This window comes from Zingiber officinale, chromosome 4B (assembly GCF_018446385.1).
Source record: "Zingiber officinale cultivar Zhangliang chromosome 4B, Zo_v1.1, whole genome shotgun sequence".
NCBI classification, from domain to species: domain Eukaryota; kingdom Viridiplantae; phylum Streptophyta; class Magnoliopsida; order Zingiberales; family Zingiberaceae; genus Zingiber; species Zingiber officinale.
In genome coordinates this window covers 11,844,097-11,861,901 of record NC_055993.1, presented here as the reverse complement: position 1 = coordinate 11,861,901, position 17,805 = coordinate 11,844,097, and the positions used below count along the sequence as shown (strand labels likewise).

The window sequence follows — 17,805 nt, the reverse complement described above, 5'->3', positions numbered from 1 at the left end:
TATATGAGCAGTCCAATTTCCATGCTTAATATTTTAATTCATGGGAATATAACATGTTTAACTTCTAGTTTTAACTCTCATGTCAAATCTTATGCTTTGATTTTAACTGATTCACTACAAAGTTTAACTTGAGAAAAAAAATTCAATCATATACACCTGGATGCCACCATAGTGGGTTTTCCAGTGTCAATGTTTTTTTCTCCTGAGCTTCGAACCTTGCAAGTGAAGAATTGGCTTTGATCCGTTATTTGTACCCACTCTTTTTAATACTCAAAAGAGCAACCTAGAATGAGCTCTAGTGATTATTTCTCTTATAGCATTTAGTATACTAGGGTTCTAATAATTCACAACATTTGTAAACTTTTGCTGTATAATGGTCTTGTCAGTTTCATAGGCTACAATTTCTATACTTTCACCATTAATGTTGGTCTGCTCTAGAGAATCATTTCATGTCAACACAGTGTCATTTGTCCTGATTACAGAATCCTATTTCAGCCATCATAAGCATTCTTATAAGTTTATGATCGCACTTTATTATCACTTCCTTCAACCTTTGTCAGTGTTTCCATTTCACTTTCATAAAAAAGAAGATACCAAAAATTAAATGAATATTTTCCTTTTCTTTAGAACCTGACTAGAGTTTATATATAGTTGGTACTTGGTGTCATATTTTTTATTGTTAATTTGGAATTGTTATAAGCATTGACATGAGATTGTTATAAGCATTGACATGAGACTTATCTCTGTGTAAATAGTCTATGAATTTCTGGAAGAATTAACTTTTTTTTTGAATTATTATATTTCATCTTCCCCGAAGGAGTACTTAAAAGTTACAATATACTTTATCTAATCAGGTGAAAGGCTGTGAAATTTCCTATTTACAACTTGCTAAAGATTGGTTTTCTCAATCCTGCCATATTTTGGAGAGTCCATTTTCAGATTCCACTTATAATAGTTCTCTAACTGAAGCTGAACAATTTCTTTGGGCTGATCATGACATGGATCCTGTAAGATGTATTTCATTTGTTTGAGTCATACTTATGCATAGTGAATATAGCAAGTCTAACCGTTTCATATTGCATTTGATAGGTGCGTGATATGACATTTAAGCTAATTGAGGCTCAAAGATGGGCACGTAATTTAAATAGTTGTCTGTTTAAAGTAGAGAGCTCGGAACAATCTCCACATAATCATTATGAGAAAGTAACATTATCTGAGTTAGAGAATCTGCTAAGCTTTCAAATCCTGCCTTGCTGCCTGCCTGATTTCCATAAATTGAAGGTTGTAAGCATACTTTATGTTTTTACCTCAAGTCACAAAAACAATTGGTGTTAACTGATATCATGTTTTCCAGTGAAATTTTATCTGTCTTTTTTTGTTGTACAGGCAGTTGTAGGGGATGCAGAGACTCTAGTTACTGAAATACAACACGCCCTTTCATCTTCCTCAACTGTAAGCTTAAATATAAGGATGAATCATTGACATGATAAAGTTGGCTCATGTACCAAGTTCCTAGGATTTATGATGTGCAATATTTTTTTACTGATTTCTTCTCATGAAATCCACAGTAAATTACAATTTTATATTCTAGTAAAATACTAATAAAGCATTGCTGGTGCCTAATTATTTTTAACACATTTACTCCATTACTCTTTTGGATTAACTGGATCCTTTTGTTAAAGACACTGAATTTGTCCTAATTCTAAACTTCCTTCTTAACATCTGAATTTGCAGATTGGCACATTACAAATGCTATACTCTAAGGCCACCAATTTTCCAGTTAGTCTCCAAATTGTTGAGAGATTATCCCTTGAAATTTCATCTGCAAAGGTCTAGTTCAGTTCTTTATCTATATTGTTCAATGGATAATAAATTAACAGGCCAGCTTGCAATGCAATCTGTTATTTTGTTCCCTTATTTTTAGCTTCTCTGAAGGGGAGTCTTGGCGCAACGGTAAAGTTGCTGCCATGTAACCAAAATGGTTACGGGTTCGAATCCTGAAAATAGCCTCTTGAAAAAAGCAGAGTAAGGTTGTGTACAATGGATCCATCCCTGGGACCCGCATGACGGGAGCTTCGTGCACCGGGCTGCCCTTTTTTTTTATTTTTAGCTTCCCTAGGCTGATTTGAGAGAAAGTTAATGCCATGCAATACCACAAGAGTACATATATGATTGTTAGATCATTGGATTTGTTTTGTGGTCCCGTGATCCCCTTATAATGTTAGGACAAGAGCATGACATAGAATTTATTAGATGCTTTGAGCTCTTGATAAATTTTTAAACTATATTCTTTATTAAGGTTGCAACAATTCTAAGAGACAAATATATTCCTGCTAATTTATTATTTTGTTCCACTTTCTAATTGAAATCTGCTTATACATCAAGATACCAGCTCAAGACTATGGCTGCGAAAATTTACTGGATCAAAAAATTGTGTGGAATAATTTAGATACAGTGTGCTATAATTTATACAAGAAGAAGTACTATGGTACGAGTTTGTTGGTCGAAACATCAAACATGAGATATGATATTAGACATGATTCATATATATGTTGCTCTTCATAAGAGGTTAGAAATTAATATATTTAATTCTTGAATTTACATGTCTTAAGTGTTTGTACATGTGCGCTAACTATTAACACCATAACAATCAAGCTTTATCCCACTAGGTGTGGTCGATTATATGGATCCTTCTATGTCATTGGGCTTTATTCCTTACTATATCATTTTTTATATTTAAATAAATTTTATCTTATTTTGTATTGCTAACTAAGTCTTTTTTAGTTTCCTCGTTTGATGTGCATATTTTTCATAATTTCACATCGCTTAACTAGATATTTATTGGCCATCTAAGTACATGCTTGTTCAATCTTAAATATGTCTCTCTCGTAGTTTTCCCTCAATTTCTAATATTTTCGTTTCTTATCATATCCATTCTTCTATGTTCACACATCTATCTTAACATCCTCAACTTTGCAACTTAAATTATAATCCAACATTCAGCCTATATAACATAACAAGTTTAAATATCGTTTTGTAGAACGCCCCTTGAAGTTTTAAAGGTACTTTATGATCACATAGAACATCCGATGCTCTCCATTTCATCCATTTTGCTTGTATTATATGTAAGACAACTCTCTCAATCTTTCCATCCTTTTGCAAAAAAGATCATAAATACTTAAAACTTTCAATTCCATATATTTCGTCATCTCCTATTTTAACAATTATCTTATCTACTCTTATTACGTTTAATATTGCTAAATATAAATGTCTTACATTTTATCTTTACTCTACTGCCTAAAATCTTTCACTTTTAGTGTTCCTGTCAAGATTCGAGTTTAGCATTTATTTCTTCATGTGTGTCATCTAACAAAACAATGTATCTACAAACAATATGCGCCATGTTATTGTGTCTTCATGTGTTCAGTGAGTTCATCCAAGATTAGTGTAAAAGATAGGGAGTTAGAGTTGATGTAACTCTATTTTTATGAGAAACACTTTACTTAATTTACTTGAAGTCTTCCCTCTTATAATTACATTCTATACATATTCTTAATTAGTTTAATATATATTGTACTAACACTTTTTTTTGAATTTTCTAAATATTTCTCTTGGGATTCTATATTAAGTTTTTTCTAGGTCAACAAATACAAAGTGTAAATCTTGCTTTTGTTCTAATACTTTTCAAGTAGTTACTAAAAAGATGTATAATTTCTATTGTTGATCTTCTAAGCACGAGTCCAAATTGATTTTTGATCACTGTGTCTCCTTAATATTTTTCTATTATTCTTTTTCAAAGTTTCATTGTATGACTTATTAGTTTAATACCCTATAAGATGCACAATTTTATACGTCTCCTTTGTTCTTATATAAGAGAACTATAATACTTACCCTCAGATATTTTTTTTGTTTTTAATATCAAGTTAAATAATTTTGTAAGCTATTTAATATTTTATTTCTTTAGGCACTTTCATACATCTATTAGAATATCATCTGGTTCAACTACTTTTCTATTTTACATCCCATTTAAAGTTTGTTCTACTTCTTAAATTTGAATTCTCCGATAAAAACGAAATTTTTATACTCATTTGTCCTACTTAAATTACTTAAGTTGATCACATAAATCTTTATTAAAAAGTTGATAAAAATACTTATTCTAAAATAACTTTGTAAGTCATTTAATACTCTGTTTCCCTAGACACTTGCATACCTTTATTGGAATGTTATTTGATCCAACTACTTTTCTATTTTGCATCCCATTTAAAGCTTATTCTAATTTAAATTCTACGATAAAAATTTAAATTTTTATACTTATTTGACTTACTTAAATTACCTAAGTTAAGTTGATCACTAAATCTTTATTAAAAAGTTGATAAAAATACTTATTCTAAAATAACTTTGTAAGTCATTTAATACTTTGTTTCCCTAGACACTTTCATACCTCTATTGGAATGTTATTTGATCCAACTACTTTTTTATTTTGTATCCCATTTAAAGCTTATTCTAATTTAAATTCTACAATAAAAATTTAAATTTTTATACTTATTTGACCTACTTAAATTACCTAAGTTAAATTGGTCACTTAAACCTTCGTTAAAAAATTAATGAAAATACCTCTTCCAAAATAATTTTGTAAGTCATTAAATACCTTATTTCCCTAGGCACTTTCATACCTCTATTAGAATATGTTCAACTACTTTTTTTATATATTTCAATTAAAATTTGTTATACTTTTAAAATTTGAATTTTATACTCATTTGACCTTTTTAAATTACCTAAGTTAAGTTAGTATTCTAAACTCTCATTAAAAAATTAATGAAAATATCTTTGTCATCGTTCTTTTATTTCCTCATCGTTTACTTAGTATCCTATTGCATTCATCTTTAATACATCTTATAAGATCTCTTATTTGTTTCTCTCGCTTTAGCTATTCTGTAAATACATTTTCCCCCTTCTTTTGTATCTAATTTTCAAGGTTTTAGAAGTCGCTAGGTGCTAGTCGGCCTACAACGCCTAGCGCCTAGGTCGCCTAAGCGGGGACTAGGCGCCGCTAGGCGGATTCCTCAGTATCCCTTGATTTATGTGGACATATGCAAATATGAATTTTGTAAGGTTATTACCGGTAATGGAGATCTAATTATGTCTTAAACTATCTCCTGATATTACAAAAGTGTTAAATTCAGTGAATGACATGGATTAAATAAATAGAAAGTGCTAAAATAACTTTTGCCAAGATCAACTAGAATGGAATTTAAATGACTCACAAGCAGTTCACATTCATTTAAATTCCTCGGTATCCTTGAATGGTAGTGGGTTTATGAATGACATGAGAATATGAGATTAAATAAGCAAATGCAGTTCACAAGCAGAATGCATTTCAGTAAGTGCTAAATTCAATGAATGACATGGATCAACTAGAATGCATTTCATCGTTGTCATATTAAGTGAAAGAAAAAATAAATCGTAAGTATTAAATTCATAAATGTAGTACACAAGACTGCATCATTGTGAACCACTAAGCAAAATATAATTGTTGAATAACATAAGTTATGCCTTAATAAAATGAGTTCAAAATTACACAACTAATAATATATTAATATCTCATAGACTTATATTTATTCTACTTCTTTTTCTCCATAATTTTCAATAACTCGTTCTTCATCGGACACACTTAATACCTTCATTGTGATCCTCCTCTTCTTCTTTAGATGCAAAATCATCTTCATGAAGTTCTCTCACTTTAGAACTTCTTCGGATTGTAGATTTTTTCATCTGCTCCACTTGCTTCATCAATCATTTGCTAAGTGAACCCAAAATTTAGTTCAACTTCATCATCTTCGCCACTATCCACAATCCAACCTTGTGCATTAGAAGCATCTTTTGCAAGAAAGACATCGGCATTCCATTCTTTTTCTTTTTTTTGTTTGTTCAACAATCTAGCATTAAATTAGACAAATACTAGATTATTCAATCTGTTGACATTCAACCTATTTCTTTTTTTTTTGTATGAATCTATAAAAAAAAAGAGAGTAAATATTATAAGTTAGTAACATGACTATAAAACTTTACAAATTAATACTTTACTTTAATTAAAGATTTAAAGTTTAAAGCTTACTCCTTTGAATGCACTCCAATTTCATTCACACCCAGATGAATTTGTAGTGAATGAAAGTATTCTCAATGCCACTCTTAGCAAGTTGGGTGTGTGAGCACCGTATGTACTCCACCATGCACATGTATTAAATGTATCATCATTTTTTTCATATGTTTTTGCTGCCAATATTTTTCCTAATAACCTAGTCTTGTCTATTTTATAAATTCTTTGTTAATAATTGTATCTGTAGATCTAACTCATTGGCATGCAAAATTTCATACATTCAAAAATCTTCGTCGTGACCTCCTCATAAAGAGCAATAGAATTATCTTTATAGTAAAAATAGAGATTCAACAAAAATGCAGTGGTATGCAATGATGTATCAAGTCTATCATTTATTTTTACTCAATAATCGCTATGATAGGCTAATAGTTTGATTCCACGTTGTTTAGGGTTATCTTGATATCTTCTTTAGCGTGAAGATGCTCTCCATATAGAAACCCCATGGATAACTTTCTATTTCCATCTACCAATCGAATAACTCTTACCAAAGGAGTAAATATTTTTAACAAAAGTGTCACACCATTCCAAAAACTCATGCTCATCACATTAGAGTAAGTCAATTTCCCTTTGTTTTTGACCATTTACTTTTCTCCCACATATCATTTGTAAACATGACCTTTAAACTAGATTTTTTTTTCAATCAAACTTTGCAATGTTAGGAAATTTGATGCAAACCTGGTAATTCCTGACCGGATTATATTTCTCTTCTTCGTGAAACTTCTTATCACAAAGTCTCATGGTGAGCATAAATGAAAATGGTAAAAGACTTGGCTTGCTCAATAACCTTTTTATATCGTGGAAACTTGCCAATACTTTCAAGCATGAGATTAGCAGTGTGAATTGCACATGAACTCCAAAAGATCTCAGGTCTCTTTTCTCTCATCAATTTAGCTGCAGACATTGTCTGTTACAATTTGAACTCTTACTTATTCAACACATTTGCCAACATACTCAAAAATAAGTTCAACTGTATGTACCTCGTCTGATGACTCCTCAGATTCTAAAAATATAGTACCCAGCTTGCAATTAACACATAAATTTAAGATGTTTTTTTTTTCTATCACTCCATGCATCTGTCATGATTGAGCGCTCATTCTTTGTCCATTCTTCTTCATAGTTCTTCGACAGTTTTGTTTTTTCAACTTCAGCTTTCAACAGTCTTCCTAAGCTGATATTAAGTTGGAGGCTTGAATCTCAGCCCAAATTGACTCATTGCCTCCATTAGTTGTTTGAAGCTATCATTATCACTAGCATGGAATGGGATTTCATTTTCATAAAATCCATCTCCTAACATGTTGCTGAACTTGTTAAGTGCTCTCTTTGAAAAGAGCTTCATTTATATTTTTTTGACGAAGCACTTTACGCCCACTGGAACCTACATTTCCTGGAGCAATTACCGATGCATATCTATCCATGGGGTCAAGTGAAAACGTTTTTTTAATTCCATTTATCCCTTTAATCTCAGGACTTTCTTCTTCGTCTAGAGAAATAGTCATCTCTACAACTTTGTTCTTCCATTATTTTGTTCTTCTTTCTGTTCCTCCTTTCTAAAATAGCCTGTTTGCACATATTTTTATCTTCTTGAGATGCTTTTCGACAATTAGATACATTTTCAGGTATATTTTCTATGTGCTCCTTGATCCTATATACTCCCTCGACATCATTTTTTCACATAGTTTGCATTTAATTTTGTCGAGTTTCTTAGGATCAGTCAACATCTCATACTCCCATCCTATGTAAATGACTTTCTCCTAAGAATTCTTGATTCGGATTGAGTGACGGATGCTATCGAAGATGAATTGCTTGTCATTGTCATTGTGATAACCTAAAAAGTGATTTAAGAATAAATTTAGGATATAAATCAGTAAAAAAATAATATAAATCAATAAAACAAATATTATTAGAATATAAATGTGATTTTTATAAATTAATGAAATTCATTAGGATTTTTAAAAATTTTAAATATAAAATTATGAATATAAATATGGTTTATATGGATTAATAAAATTTATTAGAAATTTTTAATTTTAAATATAAAATATAAATTAATTAATAATAGCTATCAGAATTTTAAAATTTTAAATATAATATTATTAGAATATGAATAAATTAATAAAATTTATTAGGTTTTTTTTTAAAATTTTAAATATAAAGTTAGGAATATAAATATGGTTTATATGGATTAATAAGATTTATTAGACAATTTTAATTTTAAATATAAAAATATAAATTAATTAATAATATTTATCAGAATTTTTAAATTTTAAATATAATATTATTAGAATATAAATAAATTATTTTTTTTTTAAAATTTTAAATATAAAATTATGAATATAAATTTGATTTATATGGATTAATAAGATTTATTAAAAAAATTTAATTTTTAATATAAAATATCAAAATATAAAATAATTAAAAATAGTTATTAGAGTTTTTAAATTTTAAATATAATATTATTAGAATATAAATTAATAAAATTTGTAAAAAGATTTTAATTTTAAATATAGTTTTTATATAGTTTGTTGGGATAATTTAATTAGGGTGTATAAAAGTCTACTTAAATTACCTATTTAATTGAGGAATTGTTTAATTAAATAAATAATAAATAAATTTTTTAAAAAAGGGAAAATCACGAGCGCAGAACGAAGCATGGGGGACGCGTTCCCGGACGCGTCTGGCGTCGCCGCCGCCATCGGACCCGTCGTCAGAAGCTTCTGGCGGTATCGGAGGCTTCCGGCGGTGTCCCAGCATCACATCCAGCACCTGCGACACCACCGGAAGTCGGACGACGTACGCGGGACGTGCGCCGCCGCCGGACGTGTTCCTGGACGCGTCCGTCATTGCTGGACCCGTCGTCGTCGTTTGCCTAGGGCGCATTTTTGAACATTGCTAATTTTCGATATAAGAGTTTTTTTTTTCACTTCATTCTCTGCTTTCTTGGCCACGTATGCTAACTACTATTCTTACAATTTCTGGTGACTAAGAAACTGGTTCTTCTAATATATTAATAAATTATAATGGTTACAATTTGATAGGACTTTTATTGTTTTAATGCCTCTTCTTCATTTTCATTCATTAGGTCAGAATGGGTTCAAGGAACGTGGCCCTCTCACTTAGCCATCTAATCCTATCTATAATTGTATTTTAGATAGCAAATATGTTCCTGAGAGCGTTTGCCTGATTTGAATTTCTTGGTACATAATAATTCACGCTCACTTTGCTGATTGCTATCGGAAATGAGTTTGCTTACTCAACCTTCTTTCTTTTTTTCTGAATGATTTAATACCAAGCAAGATATAAGATTGGTTCAATACTGATTTGGGTCCTTAGTTTGACTAGTATGATGCATACCCTACTGAGTTTGCGGCACAGATACAGGCATTTCTGAATCTCCCCTTCACTTTGTACGCATGCTCCATTTTGTACCTTTTATTACATTGCCATGTTACTTCCTTTTTTCATTAGTTAATTACTTGGTTGGGGCTATGCTAGTTTGTAGTTCAGAGTTAATGAATCAACTGCATCTGCATCTTCCCAGCCATCAAAATCAGCTTTGTTTTTTGCATCCTCCTCGCTTACGACTTTTGATAGTATTCCCTTTCTTTTTTCCCCATCAACTTCTCATGAATTCTTCTATTTTACCCAAAGTTTTTTGCTAAAATGGGCCCACCATTTTAAAGGGTTATCACTTAAAGGTGAATTGACCAAAATCACTTGAAACTCGATAAGTTTCTTGAACCGGGCACATCTAATTTTAGCCTGCAGAGAAGCAGTTTGCATATGAGATATCAAGTTTGATTTGGAGTAGCATGTGTTTTGTTGCAAACAAAATCTTGTAACAGGTGCTAATTTCTTCCGATCATTGATGAGTTGTGCAAGTTAAAACTTAAGAAAATGAGATAGTGGCTTCGCAGATTTGAAAGCCCCAGCTCAGTGTCATGTGTATTTTTTCTGCATTGTAACTGATTGTTGGTAAAAGTTGTAATCTGTATTGAAGCTTGCTGAGGTGTATTTGGTAATATCTATTGTCACACAATAATTGGTTCTCATCTTCTTAACTTTAGTATTTTCATATATTCTGAATTTCCACTATCCACCTTGATTATGATTTTTCATGATGCTTCAGAATTGGTTGAAAAATGCTCATTTGTGCCTCAAGGAGAAAAGGCCTGATGTTATCAATATTGATATCCTAAACAAGATAAAGTTGGAGGTCTGTTGTTTATGATAAAAGAGCATTTTTGCAGTTTGCTGTAGATTAATTTACTTTTCACTTTTTGGTTTTCTGCATAAACATAAACAAGGTAATTTACTTTTTGATGAAAATTTCCTTACTTTTAACAGATGTTAGAGCTTCATGTTAACTTTCCAGAAATGGATATGCTTTCAAGATTGTGTGATGAGGTTGAATCATGGAGAATCAGATGTAAAGATATGTTGAGAGGTTACATTAGAATGAAGGTAGTGAGCATCATACTACTGATATTTGTTTATTTTATGAGTTTTGTGTATCATATAGTTAGCTTTCTTTTTGTACCCTATGCAATGCCCATTTTAAATAGTACAGATCAAAAGACTCCTGCTGATTGTACAGGAACTCAAAGATTTCCTTGTGTCTACTGATCATCTGACGGTCAGCATTCCAGAATTGGATCTGCTAAGGAAATACAGCTCTGATGCTCGATCTTGGGTTTGCCATCTCCAAGGTGTTCTGCAAAATCTTGATAAGCGAGAGGACTATGGAAACATTGTTATAGAACTTTCATGCATTTTGAAGTCTGGCTACTTGTTGCATGTGCAAGGTATAGATTCTTAAAAAAATTTCTGTCTTAAGTATTTTGGTTAGAAAAATTCTCACTCTTATCTCAACTTATATTTGGACCAGTTGATGAGTTGCCTCTTGTTGTTGCTGAGCTAAAAAGGTCCAAGTGTAGAAAAAATGCTTCAAAGGTATTAATTCATTTCTGACAGATCTTGAATTCTTCTCTTTCTCATCATTTCAGAAAAAAGATGTGCATAACGAATAAGTTATATTTTGTTAACTAGTTTTGTATCGTTCATACTTATGGTCAATTTCAGTGAACACATCTCTGAACATATTAGCTGACAGTCTGGGCAGCAGCAGCAGAGTTTTTCAGTTCAATCATTGTGATTTCACATTGGAAGGAGAATGTAGAAAACCAATAGATCATTAATAATCTTGGTGGTGTACAGGCATGTCTTAGTCAAACAAATAAGGGGAACTATTTCTTATGGAATACTGAATATTTGATACGACGGACTTATCTCATTCATAATATTTGATATGATGTGTTTTATTAGTATATCCATATATTCTCTTTGGCAGCTCATTCATGATTTCTGTGCATTGACATTACTAAACTTTTGTAATAGAGTTCAATATAGTGTCTTTGGTAGCCTTCTGATGGCATCTTTTTTTTGTTGTATCTATTTTTGGTTGTTTCAAATGGAACTTTACATTACTAGTGTTAGTCAATGCAGAAGTTTCTGCACCATTAAACCCTTGGGCTATGCTCTGAGCACCAGTCTGCTAGCATTAGTAGATCAAGCTCCTATTTGCCTCTAATTCTTTCCCAAGAGTCAAAGCACTCACTTACAAAGTTCTACCTAATTAAACGTTGACTTAAATCTTTTTCTCTTAGATCAGTTTTTTTTCCTTCTATATGTCCCTTAATTGTGATTAATGCTACAATAACGATCTAATCTGGCAGTTACTATTGATTACTTGTCTCTTATTCTTTGCTTCTACAGGCACTTTCTACTCCTATGCCTTTAGGTTTCCTTCAGCGTGTTTTATATGAAGCTTCTAAGTAGGTTCAAAATTTTATTTTAGTGTTGCTTAATTTACTTTGACTTGACCTCTTTATATTATGTCATAGGTTTCAGTCATGTGTAATCTCTTGAATTTCTTTCCCAGGTTAAAAATTGAGAATGAACAACTGTTTGTGAATGTTTCTAAGATGCTCACGGAAGCCATTGCTTGGGAAGAAGGAGCTAAAGCTGCCCTTGAACATGTAGCACACATCTCTGTGTTTGAAAAGATTTTAACGTAAGAACAAGCTATTATGCCCTTTTTATATGCTTTTTGCTAGTGTGCTTATGATGCAGTCATTGTCCGCCTCAGGGATTCTGATGCAATATTAGTTGGTCTTCCATCTCTTCCGAACATCAGAGATGCAGTGTCAATGGCTAAGATGTGGATAAGTAGATCTCTACTATTTTTAAAACAAACTCCAAATGCGAATACATCACAACCTTTGCTTAGAGTTGATGATTTGAAGGTTCACATCTTATCATGAATTATCTTCTTTTACTCATTAATCTGTTCTTTACACATATTTTGAAGTGGAGATGGTTTTGCAGGATTTGGTTGCTCAAACTAAACATTTGAAAGTCACTATGGTTGCTACTGACAAACTTCAGAGTATTGTTGCAGAAGTTGAAGGATGGGAGCAAGATAGTTGTTGTTTATTAGAAAATGTCAAATCCCTGTTTGACACATGCCATTCTAGTTCAACTATTGACAATCACCTTTCGACAAAGATCGAGGAACTACTCAGAAAAATTGAATCTTCCATAGAAGTTGGGGACCACTTGTGTTATAATTTTAAGGACTTACCTAATCTGAAAGTTGCAGCTGTGTCTTTGCGATGGTGCTTGACAGCAATCTCTTTCTGCTATAGGATTCCATTGCTAAAGGTAATTCATCCGATTCTACATTGCTTATGGTTTGCTTTTAACTGTACCAGAATTCTATCTTATTATTTCTTAGAAATACAGTTGCTAGTGTGCAATTGTATTGTTACTAGTTTATTTCTTATTTATGCATATCTGCAATTAGTTCCAGTTTTGAATATCGCAAATCCAATGGATCTGCACTATGCTGACAATATTTAGTGTGATACTATCTTAAGCTCTCATGCAAGACTGCAAGCCAATCATATTCGTACCTGTATGCAACTGTTCTACCACCACATTTGCGATCTGCAACTTTAAAATAATTTTTGTCTCTGCTTCCTTTATTTGAGGGTTAAAAGGAATATGGTTTTCTGCTCCATGCTATATTGTTCTATTTTCACTCAATAGATTTCCTGTTAATTGAACACTTTCACAGAATTACCTTTTACTTGGTTCCAATTTCTAACAAGTCAACTTCTATTCATTTCAGTCTTGTATTTTCCTCATGTTGAACTTGATTATCTTCTTTGCCCAAGCAATATTAAAGTTCTAGATATATAGAGTTGATATATTTTGATGCATGTAGCGCCTCAAATGAGATACTAAGTGAGTTTTGGGAAGACAGGATGTTGATAGATTACTTGATGAAGCAAACCATCTTCCTGTAATCTTCTTGGATAGCCATCTTGTGCAACTGTTGAATGTGGGAGTTAACTGGCTTAGGAAGGCACTTTGCACACTCCCAGAACTTAACAGCACTAAAAGGTGCAAGTTGAAGGATGTTGAACTTGTTTTAGATGAAATTCAGGTCAGCCATTTTTCTTATTTTGTCACATGAACTTTCAGATTATTTGTTTTTGTATTGTTGGTAAGATGATCATGATTCCTAATTAATACAGGAAGTTATTGTTCCATATCCAATGATGGTTACTCAGATTCAAAATGCCATCCGAAAGCATGAGTTAGTCTTCAGACTGTATATTTCACTTTTGTTTATTTCAATCATCTATTTATGCGTATTCACATGCCTGTTGATGTTTGTTGACCTGAAAAGCTAGTAAGATTTCATTTGTTTCAAAAACAGAAATGTATCATTGGTAAGAATTTTTAAAATAAATTATTTTCAACTAGTTAGAAAATTTTGTTTATGTTTATATAAACATGAGATGGTATTTGTTTTCCATTGTGTTTTTGGACTTTCTGATGGCATTTAATTCCACAACAATCAAGTCTGCTATTTTTATGAACTTACGTCATGTAAAAATGTGTCCTTAGGTTAAAAGAAACAACTACAAAATAATTAATCAACTAGTTATCATGCTTTATATGTCAAAGTGTTAAGTATGCCTTCTTGTAGCCACAGTATAGGGTACTTGAGCCTTAGTTTCAAAATAAAACTGGATTAAGTTTGTTCTTTTTTGTTTTATTTTCTTCTGTTGATGCAAACTGCAAACAATATGTTAAGGGGTGTGGCTTGAGTGAAGACTATTAGAATTCGCATTGGATCTATTTTCTAACATTGCATGAAGTACCTATGAAGAGTTCAATTGCCAGCTCCAAATAGTTGGTTCTTGCATCCTATGTTTTACACTATAATTGTTTAGAGTATTATTTCTTTCCATTGTTGTATTTCCAACTTAGTTTTTCTTATTTCATCTATTTTTAAAAAAAATCGTTGTGGCTGTGGCTTATTTTTTATTTTACATTCGCATTTTAGTTTCTACATATTCAAATATAAAGAAAGTGTCAGATGAGGATGCCACAATTAATCCTACTGATCCAACCAAACTCAAAGGGGAAATGAAATGACACGGTAGTTGAACACCTCATTTGAAGGTTTTGGTAGAGAATAATGTTTTTTTTTTTTTGGTTAAGGAAAGTGTCATTCTACCTAAGTTTAAACTTTCAGTTTTGTCCAGGTTTTCATTAGATAAAACCTTTGCTACCCGGAAAACATTATATATATTGTAAAATATTTTCCATGAAACAAAAATATCCAACATGGTAATGTACCATATAATTTGCAACTGTTGTTTATTATCGCTCCTAATAAACTGGAAAATGTAGGTATTTCTTCTACTTTTGTTTGACATCTCCTGTCCAATGTCATGGTGCAGGTCCTGGGTGGGCCAAGTTCATGCTTATTTTGCACTTCCAAAAGGACAGCCATGGCCTTCATTATTGAAGCTGAAAGTAATGCTCTACAAGAAATTCAACAATATTATAGGAATTTGGATTTACTAAAATATTTCGTCTAAAGACTACTTTTGTTTGTTGTATGTAGTCTTATATACAATAATCTGTATAAGTAATTTGATGCAGGTTTGCACTTTCGAAACAGGTTATGTGATTAGCATTTCATAAAAATTATATAGATTATTATTAGTAATATTTTATTTATTCAAAATAGTTCAAATGTTTATATTTTCTGGAGTAATGTTGTTTAAAAATTTTAGAAGTTCTCTGCTTTCTTTTATTGGATAGTGTCATTGTTTGACTACAAACTAGATTTTTTCAGCTTTTCCAACAAATGATTGAAAGATGTTTATTTTTCAAATTAGGTGATCTTATCCAAATCCTCATTTGTTTTGTCTCATTAGCTCTCCATATTATACTGTTGCAGAAGCATGGTGAAGCTGCTGCTTTTATGTGTTCTGAGCTTGATAAAGTAGCTTCTGAAGTAGGAAAAGTTGAGAATTGGTTGTCCCAGTGCCATGCTATTTTGGAGCCAGTATTTGGTAACTTGGGCTCCTTAACTTCCAGGCTAGTGCAAGTATGTTTTCTTAGCAAACATACTTCTCATGTGATTAAGAAATACTGGAATATATCTCATGTTGTTATAATTTACAGATCAAAGATTCACTTGATAGGGCTTTGCGTATATATCATGATTCAAAGGGACAAGGAGCCAGAGGGTTCTGTGTCTGCTGCCCCAATTATGGAGGGAATGAAGAAGTCTATACTTGCCTCATATGCAATGATCAGTAAGATAACTCGCCTTATCTTAAGATATAATGACAACTGCAAGAAGCCTAATATCTTACCATTTGAGGATGGCTACATACATCTTAATCTGAGACGTTCTCAAGCTCTCATCATATCTAATGTTACTTAACTTTTGGATTGAGCTTGACCTTGTCATTAAGAAATTTGGAATGGATTTTTTTATTCATTTCTAACATTAGGAACTTGCTCATTAGTCTTGGTTCAAGTTGACTCAGTGCTGATGCATGTGGACCAATTACCTCTCTGTCACAAATCGGTGTGTCCGTGTGAACAGAACTTTTATGGTTGATTTGCTGTGATTATACATCTATTAGGGTGGTAGTTAGAAGAAGTGTTTGAAATCTCGTGCCGTACTAGACGAAACAGGCGAAACATTTTGTTCCGTCTGCCGCCCGACATGAGGCCGTGGTCGAGGGGTCGTGCGACCCCGTTGGCCGCGTTGGAGGGGTTGTGTGACCCCGTCGGCTGAGTCGGAAGGGTCGCACGACCATGTCGGAGGGGTTGTGTGACCCCATCAGTTGCGATGGAGGGGTCGCATGAGCATGTGGCGCAGGGCGTCGCGAGACACGGGCGGGCTGAATTTTTTTTAATTAAAACTTATATTAATAATCTTAATCAACTTCTAGCTATGATAGAGATAATCTAAATAAGTTTAATTAAATCCTAACAAAATTATCTCATTAATTATATATATTTTATTTAAAAAATATATAATAAAATTTCTATTTATTTATTTATCATATGAGAGTATTAGGATTCCATTTTTTTAAATTTTTTTAATATTTTTAAATGTTCATGTTAAATATTTTATTTTTAATTAATATATTTTATATTTAAAAAATATCGAAACTATCGTATCATTCCGGTCATAGATTGAAACTCCGATACGGCACGAGATTTTAAACTATGGTTAGAAGTCTTATTAAATTTCAATTGTGGTTGTACCATCCACTCTTTTCTGTCGTGGTTGTTGTTTCCATGTGATCATAAGCAATAGTGCATCCTTGCACAGCTCTCTATCTTTGAGAATGTGCATCTTTGACAATCTAAAAGGAATCTGGATCTTACTGTACATCAGGTAGAGTTGATTCTTGTAGTTCATTTTCCTTGATGCTTAGGAATGTCATAATTGAACTGGCAGGTACCATTTTTCATGTGTTGGACCACCACTTGCTAATGCTTCTATGACAAACGAGTATGCATGTCCGTTGTGTGTTTATGTTGAAAATGGAGCTCTACCAAGAAATGAGAGCCAATTGTTGGTATGTAAAGTGCTGTATAAGTTCACATTTGACGAAATTTTTCACATTTAATATAAGTACAAGCACTCTTTCATTCATGCGATGTTGGTATTTGTTTTGTTCAGTTTTCCAAAGGAAATCGACCTGAAGTCAAATCGTTTTTTGAATTGGTTTCAGCTGCTTCAGATATATTTGCTAGGTATGAAGAATTGATGGGTTAATATAAATGAATGCTTCATATCTTATATTAACTATTGAATATATTCCATTTATTTTTGTTTAGATGCAATCACATGTGAATTTAATGTATTTGATTTTGGACATTCTGTTATCCTCTCTCCTCTCTCCTCCTCTTCTTTGGTCTTAGCAGATCTATACTGCCGTGGTTCGATCTCTAGCTTTGGCGCATTTGCAGGAATTTTTTCTCCAAATGACGTACCCAACCAAGGGATGTTGGGCCTTTGGGTCATTCGCCGTGAGTGTTTCCCGATTACCCTGGTGGTTGGTGGGAAAATTCTGTAGGGCCGGACACTAGGGCTAGTTGTGTTTATCATTTTTTTTAGCAGATCTACACCGTCTTGTGTTAATACACCATATGTTGGTTGGCATTAGAATCATCTTGTTTCAATCGGACACCAAAATCCCTACAAAACCTTGTAGCTATTATTGTAGAATGCTTGCTCCTTTTTATTTCTACCATTT

General features: G+C 32.3%; 1 protein-coding gene across 6 annotated transcripts in view; it reads left to right on the top strand.

Annotated features, from left to right (window-relative positions):
• Positions 1-17,805, top strand: part of LOC121974718 (lysine-specific demethylase 5B-like) — a 42,791-nt gene that overhangs the window by 8,764 nt on the left and 16,222 nt on the right. For all 6 annotated transcript variants that reach the window (XR_006110081.1, XR_006110080.1, XM_042525897.1 and 3 more), the window contains exons 9-27: positions 855-1,007; positions 1,090-1,281; positions 1,387-1,452; positions 1,735-1,830; positions 10,284-10,370; positions 10,502-10,618; positions 10,752-10,959; positions 11,043-11,107; positions 11,930-11,988; positions 12,096-12,227; positions 12,303-12,459; positions 12,542-12,877; positions 13,482-13,664; positions 13,756-13,817; positions 14,974-15,049; positions 15,480-15,629; positions 15,707-15,840; positions 17,004-17,124; positions 17,229-17,302. Coding sequence is in view for 4 of the 6 variants with exons in the window: in XM_042525897.1 (XP_042381831.1) it covers positions 855-1,007; positions 1,090-1,281; positions 1,387-1,452; positions 1,735-1,830; positions 10,284-10,370; positions 10,502-10,618; positions 10,752-10,959; positions 11,043-11,107; positions 11,930-11,988; positions 12,096-12,227; positions 12,303-12,459; positions 12,542-12,877; positions 13,482-13,664; positions 13,756-13,817; positions 14,974-15,049; positions 15,480-15,629; positions 15,707-15,840; positions 17,004-17,124; positions 17,229-17,302 (2,468 nt within the window). In the remaining 2 variants the exon portion in view is untranslated. The remainder of the gene's footprint in view (positions 1-854; positions 1,008-1,089; positions 1,282-1,386; positions 1,453-1,734; positions 1,831-10,283; positions 10,371-10,501; positions 10,619-10,751; positions 10,960-11,042; positions 11,108-11,929; positions 11,989-12,095; positions 12,228-12,302; positions 12,460-12,541; positions 12,878-13,481; positions 13,665-13,755; positions 13,818-14,973; positions 15,050-15,479; positions 15,630-15,706; positions 15,841-17,003; positions 17,125-17,228; positions 17,303-17,805) is intronic.